The sequence below is a fragment of the Cherax quadricarinatus genome, chromosome 4 (assembly GCF_038502225.1).
Source record: "Cherax quadricarinatus isolate ZL_2023a chromosome 4, ASM3850222v1, whole genome shotgun sequence".
NCBI lineage: Eukaryota > Metazoa > Arthropoda > Malacostraca > Decapoda > Parastacidae > Cherax > Cherax quadricarinatus.
This window is the reverse complement of record NC_091295.1, coordinates 50,728,718-50,735,877: the sequence shown is the minus strand read 5'-3', so window position 1 is coordinate 50,735,877 and position 7,160 is coordinate 50,728,718. Positions and strand designations below refer to the sequence as shown.

The 7,160-nt window shown below is 47.0% G+C and overlaps 1 protein-coding gene across 3 annotated transcripts in view; it reads right to left on the bottom strand.

Annotated features, from left to right (window-relative positions):
- Window positions 1–775: 775 nt before the first annotated feature.
- LOC128684540 (tyrosine-protein phosphatase non-receptor type 23-like) overlaps window positions 776–7,160 on the bottom strand; it is a 431,331-nt gene continuing 424,946 nt past the window's right edge. The window contains exons 2-3 of one of the 3 annotated variants that reach the window (XR_011393513.1): window positions 5,974–6,691; window positions 962–1,075 (exon numbers count right to left, since the gene is read on the bottom strand). Coding sequence is in view for 2 of the 3 variants with exons in the window: in XM_070096677.1 (XP_069952778.1) it covers window positions 968–1,075 (108 nt within the window). In the remaining variant the exon portion in view is untranslated. Of the gene's footprint in view, window positions 1,076–5,973; window positions 6,692–7,160 lie in introns of all 3 variants that reach the window. The other 2 variants (XM_070096677.1, XM_070096671.1) reach the window with 2 other exon arrangements.

Genomic DNA, 7,160 nt, shown 5'->3' with positions numbered 1-7,160 from the left:
TGGGAAGGTCTGGGAGGGTGAGGGAGTTGAGGGAGAGGGAAGAGGATACACAAGGGGTGGATGAATGTAGATAGAGGGGGGGGTGTAGAGTGTTGTCTACAGAGGATGCTGGAAGGGGTGTTGTAAGAGGCAAGGTAAGGTGTAGAAAGGGTAGTTGAAGAGGAGACGTACGCACACACACACACACATACACACACACACACACACACACACACACACACACACACACACACACACACACATACACACACACAGTAATATTAGTAGCAATGCTATACAACCCGACACCTAACAACAGAACACATAAGTTACAATATATACCTTGTAAAAAGAGCAGAGACCCTCTAGGATCGCATATATATATATATATATATATATATATATATATATATATATATATATATATATATATATATATATATATATATATATATATATATATATATGGGCGTCACTGGTACACTAAGAGAAAACGCAATAAGTGTCCGGGGCCAAAGACTGTTCAACAGCCTCCCACCAGCCATAAGGAGCATTACCAGTAGATCCCTGGTTGTCTTCAAGAGGGAACTACCTAAAGTCGGTGCCGGATCAGCCGGGCTGTGGTTCGTATGCTGAATTGCGTGCGGCCAGCAGTAACAGCCTCGTTGATCAGGCCCTGATCCACCGGGAGGCCTGGTCATGGACCGGGCCGCGGGGGCGTTGATCCCCGGAATACCTTCTAGTTTTTCCGGGTATCAACGCCCCTGGAATACATTTAACCAGAATAAAAACACAACAAAAGGTCAAGAATCGCCTGGCAACGCGGCAGCCAAAAGTAACATCCATGAAAACGTTGAAATTTATATGAGTGTGGTACGACAATGTTAACCCTGAGACACGGGCAACATGGGTTTATAAACCCACCTGTCTTACGACGGGTGTATGGTAATGGTGGGGTGGACCCTAAGACATGAGCATCATGGTTTTTTTAACCTACCTGTCTTATGGTGGGTTTCTCATGGTCGTGGTCTGAGCCCTGAGACATGGGTGACATGGGTGACATGGGTTCCTCGGCATCCACCCGCATCTGTTCCTCCTGCAACGGTAACACACGTCTTATTTAAGCTGAGTGCTAGATACAGGTGCGTGGTTAATAGACGGAGGAGGAGGAGGAGGAGGAGGAGGAGGAGGAGGAGGAGGAGGAGGAGGAGGACGAAGAAGAATGGAAAGGGGAAGGACATGGAAGGTCGTCTTCAACAAATAAAAATAATGAAAGAAAATAAATAAGACAGAAGACAGACGACAGAAGACAGAGGACAGAAGACAGAGGACAGAAGACGGAAGACAGAAGACAGAAGACAGAGGACAGAAGACAGAAGACAGAAGACAGAGGACAGAAGACAGAAGACAGAAGACAGAGGACAGAAGACAGAAGACAGAAGACAGAGGACAGAAGACAGAGGACAGAAGACAGAAGACAGAGGACAGAAGACAGAAGACAGAAGACAGAGGACAGAAGACAGAAGACAGAGGACAGAAGACAGAAGACAGAAGACAGAGGACAGAAGACAGAGGACAGAAGACAGAAGACAGAGGACAGAAGACAGAAGACAGAGGACAGAAGACAGAAGACAGAGGACAGAAGACAGAAGACAGAGGACAGAAGACAGAAGACAGAAGACAGAGGACAGAAGACAGAGGACAGAAGACGGAAGACAGAAGACAGAAGACAGAGGACAGAGGACAGAAGACAGAAGACAGAAGACAGAGGACAGAAGACAGAAGACAGAGGACAGAAGACAGAAGACAGAAGACAGAGGACAGAAGACAGAAGACAGAGGACAGAAGACAGAAGACAGAGGACAGAAGACAGAAGACAGAAGACAGAAGACGGAAGACAGAAGACAGAGGACAGAGGACAGAAGACAGAAGACAGAGGACAGAAGACAGAAGACAGAGGACAGAGGACAGAAGACAGAAGACAGAAGACAGAGGACAGAAGACAGAAGACAGAGGACAGAAGACAGAAGACAGAAGACAGAGGACAGAGGACAGAAGACAGAGGACAGAAGACAGAGGACAGAAGACAGAAGACAGAAGACAGAGGACAGAAGACAGAGGACAGAAGACGGAAGACAGAAGACAGAAGACAGAGGACAGAGGACAGAAGACAGAAGACAGAGGACAGAAGACAGAAGACAGAAGACAGAGGACAGAGGACAGAAGACAGAAGACAGAGGACAGAAGACAGAGGACAGAAGACAGAAGACAGAAGACAGAGGACAGAAGACAGAAGACAGAAGACAGAAGACAGAGGACAGAAGACAGAAGACAGAAGACAGAAGACAGAGGACAGAAGACAGAAGACAGAGGACAGAAGACAGAGGACAGAAGACAGAAGACAGAGGACAGAAGACAGAAGACAGAAGACAGAGGACAGAGGACAGAAGACAGAAGACAGAAGACAGAACACAGAAGACAGAGGACAGAAGACAGAAGACAGAAGACAGAAGACAGAAGACAGAAGACAGAGGACAGAAGACAGAAGACAGAGGACAGAAGACAGAAGACAGAAGACAGAAGACAGAGGACAGAGGACAGAAGACAGAAGACAGAAGACAGAACACAGAAGACAGAGGACAGAAGACAGAAGACAGAAGACAGAAGACAGAAGACAGAAGACAGAGGACAGAGGACAGAAGACAGAAGACAGAAGACAGAAGACAGAAGACAGAAGACAGAGGACAGAGGACAGAAGACAGAAGACAGAAGACAGAAGACAGAAGACAGAAGACAGAAGACAGAGAAGTTATAAACAAAATAATTAAGAATAAAACAAAGTGCTGTAAGTAATATTTTCCTTGTAAATCAAGTTTTACAGATTATCACTGGATAATGACCAGTTTATTGTGTGACATGTCTTGTACCTGATCTACGTTAATTGCTGAGACCAGCTTACACGTACGAGGAAAAGAGGAGGAGGAAGAGGAGAAGATGGAAGAGAGAGGAGGAAGAGGAGGAGGAGAAGGAGAAGGAGGAGGAGGAGGAGGAGGAGGAGGAGGAGGAGGAGGAGGGGGAGGCTCCTACTTGTAATTACAACCCTAACTGCTTAATTACCTTAAATACTTTATGACTCCTGTGATTGGTTCATTATATCACCTTAAGAAATTCACTTCCATATATATACACATATATACAAACACTGATCTCTGGCTGAAGGGGACTCGAACCTTGGAACAAGGTACGCAGTGCTTTACCAATCTACCCACACTGGACCAATACCTAGGAGTCCAGCTTGCGCTAGACTTTGATCCAAGGCAGACAGCTTTCAGGGAGAAGGCTTACAGCTTTTCATTTCATCCCCTGCATGCATCAGCCTTACTAGAGATTTTAACAATGCAAGGAATTCGCAAGAGCAAACGAAATATACACAAACACTGATCTCTGGCTGAAGGAGACTACCTTGGATCAAAGTCTAGCGCAAGCTGAACTCCAAGGTATTGGTTCAGTGTGGTGAGTTTGGTATAGCACTGCGTACCTTGTTCCAAGGTTCGCAGGTTCGAGTCTCCTTCAGCCAGAGATCAGTGTTTATGTATATTTCGCCTGCTCTTGCGAATTCCTTGTATATATATATATATATTTATATATATATATATATATATATATATATATATATATATATATATATATATATATATATATATATATATATATTCATATATCAACATTATCTCTACGTCCACAGCAGGACTCGAACCTGCAAACTCTGCATCAGAGTCCACAGTACTTTACCACGGATTGTTAAGCATTTCAAATCACTTTCGTTGTCCACTGCATGTGGCAGGATTCGATGAAATAACTTTCAAAACGACCTTGGTGACCGGGGTATGGTGCCCGGGGGTATGGTGCCCGGAGGTATGGTGCCCGGGGGTATGGTGCCCGGGGGTATGGTGCCCGGGGGTATGGTGCCCGGAGGTATGGTGCCCGGGGGTATGGTGCCCGGGGGTATGGTGCCCGGGGGTATGGTGCCCGGGGGTATGGTGCCCGGGAGTATGGTGACCGGAGGTATGTTGACCGGGGGTATGGTGCCCGGGGGTATGGTGCCCGAGGGTATGGTGACCGGGGGTATGTTGACCGGGGGTATGGTGCCAGGGGGTATGGTGACCGTGGGTATGGTGCCCGGGGGTATGGTGCCCGGGGGTATGGTGCCCGTGGGTATGTTTACCTGGGGTATGGTGCCCGGGGGTATGGTGACCGGGGGTATGTGGAGCGGGGGTATGGTGCCCGGAGGTATGGTGCCCGGGGGTATGGTGACCGGGGGTATGTTTACCGGGGGTATGGTGCCAGGGGGTATAGTTACCGGGGGTATGGTGCCCGGGGGTATGTTGACCGGGGGTATGGAGCCCGGGGGTATGATGCCCGTGGGTATGGTACCCGGGGGTATGGTGCCCGGGGTATGGTGCCCGGGGGTATGGTGTCCAGGGGTATGTTGATCGGGGGTATGATGCCCGGGGGTATGGTGACCGGGGGTATGGTGCCCGGGTGTATGGTGCCCGGGGGTATGGTGCCCGGGGATATGGTGACCGGAGTATGGTGCCCGGGGGTATGGTGCCCGGGGATATGTTGACCGGGGGTATGGTGCCCGGGGGTATGTTGACCGGGGGTATGGTGCCCGGGGGTATGGTGACCGGGGGTATGGTGCCCGGGGGTATGGTGCCCGGGGGTATGGTGCCCGGGGGGCATGGTGACCAAGGGTATGGTGACCGGGGGTATGGTGCCCGGGGGTATGGTGACTGTGTGTGTGATGAATGGTGACCGGGGTTATGGTGCCCGGGGGCATGGTGACCGGGGGTATGGTGCCAGAGGGTATGGTGCCCGGGGGTATGGTGCCCGGGGGTATGGTGACCGGGGGTATGGTGCCCGGGGGTATGGTGACGGGGGTATGTTGCCCGGGGGTATGGTGCTCGGGGGTATGGTGCTCGGGGGTATGGTGCTCGGGGGTATGGTGCCCGGGGTATGGGCAAACATCGTCTAGTACCCACTAGGCAAAAAAATCATTCTGAACATAACGAAAAAAATGTGTCATTGTGTTCGTTTAATATTAAATTATTGTAAACTTATATAAAATATTTGTTGTTGGATTAAACTAAATTAAACTGAGCTTGTTATAATAAGGTTAGGAAAGTTTTCTGAGGTTCTTTTGGTACAAAATTATTAATTTTTACATTAACATAAATATATATATATATATATATATATATATATATATATATATATATATATATATATATATATATATATATATATATATATATATATATATATATGGAAGAGAAAACAAGATGAGGTAGTGAATTTCCTTGACCTGTGTGTGTAAACTTTCTGAACTCAATGTCTATTATAATTTCGTAAAGCAGCCGCTCATGTGCTACTCGACTCTTATTTATAAAGCAACACACACGTTTAAATTGGTTTATTAAGTTTGAAACCTGTCGACTACACGAAGGTGATTAAGGCTACATGTCGTCTGTACACCACCAGTAAAGTACACTTTAATCAGTAAAACTAATATTAAAATACACTCGGTGTACGTACACTGAGAGACACTCGGTGTACGTACACTGAGAGACACTCGGTGTACGTACACTGAGAGACACTCGGTGTACGTACACTGAGAGACACTCGGTGTACGTACACTGAGAGACAGATGTCTCGTGGAGAATATATTCTTGAAACTTAATGTTTATATGCATAATAAAGACAAGATTAAAAGACTGATCCATGTTCGTGTTAAATGTTTTCTAACATGCAAGATACAAAGATTCATGATAAACTGTGTCAAAACTGTATTTAAAATGCAAAATAAACTTTAAACATAACGAAGAGGATTTACTCACCAGTGTTGGAACTGTATTTACCAACAGAAGAATGAACTGGGTTAAGCCAATAAGTTTTGAGAGGTTGCAACTAACACACAATTAACTCGGTGCTTACCAGTTTGGATGTGAAGTGTTGTCCGAGGAAGAGGTTCTGGAGAGAGAACCTCCCCTGACCTCCATGGCCTCTGGACAGCATGATGTCACACATAAGGTCGCTGGTGCTGGCCTCTCTGCTCCACATAAAACACTCCTTGACTCGCTATGACCGCTTTAAACACACCTTTACTCACTGCTAATGTTAAACGCTACAGTCTGTAACACACCACTTGCTGCTACCGTCTTAAAGATTACTTTTGGCACTAGTTTGAGCTTCACAGTTTAAGGTTTGACAGGTAACGTGTGGATAGCGCCACATGGGCTGCTCACACTTGGAAGGCACTGGTCTCTAGCTCCAGGGCTAGCACTGGTCCACGTATAATTTTATCACAGTTCGGAATCACAGTGCGCAGGTGTTTGGTCCAACACCGGCAGGGTATGCCTGAAAGAGGCGCTGGGGGCCACTAAGTGAGAGATTGGCCACCTGGAGCTCCACTACATGGGAGCTCTGCTACTTGGATCTACAACAAAGGGGTTTCATCTACATGGCGGTCACCGAATGAATTTAGGGTCACTATACACACTCTTGCACTACGGACGATAATATGCGTAGTTCGTCATCTGTTTACCATCAGCAGCTTGGGTGTCATGTCCAGTGGTCGTAAGTTTTGGCTGCTCATTTAGATCAAACTTTCCTGCATTGCGAAGCTCACACTTCACATGAACTGGATAATAACCTGCAGGAAACACAGTAAGAGTTAAGAGTTAAGAGAGAGAGAGAGAGAGAGAGAGAGAGAGAGAGAGAGAGAGAGAGTGGAAGTTGGCAGAGGGAGAGGCAGGTGAGAAGGAACTGGTCATGGCGCATTCACAGCACACGCGCCAGAACAGTCACGTTTAATAAGACACACGGTGCTAAGTGCATTATGCGTCCGGCAAACCTTAAATTATACTTTCTCTATTAACAGTACGAAGAAACCTGGCTAGATCCTTTAGGTTCCCGATGTGTTACAAGCAAAAAAACAAACAAACACATTTCCCAGGGAGTTTAGCGCATCACAGAGACGTGTGAGCGCGCGTATGAGGGGTACAATACCGGCCAGACCAAGCCAGGAATATTTACGTTGGGTGTAGCGGTGCGAGGGAAGGAACACAGAAACCAGTGAACCCACAAGGTGAGTCAAAGGTCCTGGTACCGGTGGGTCGCAC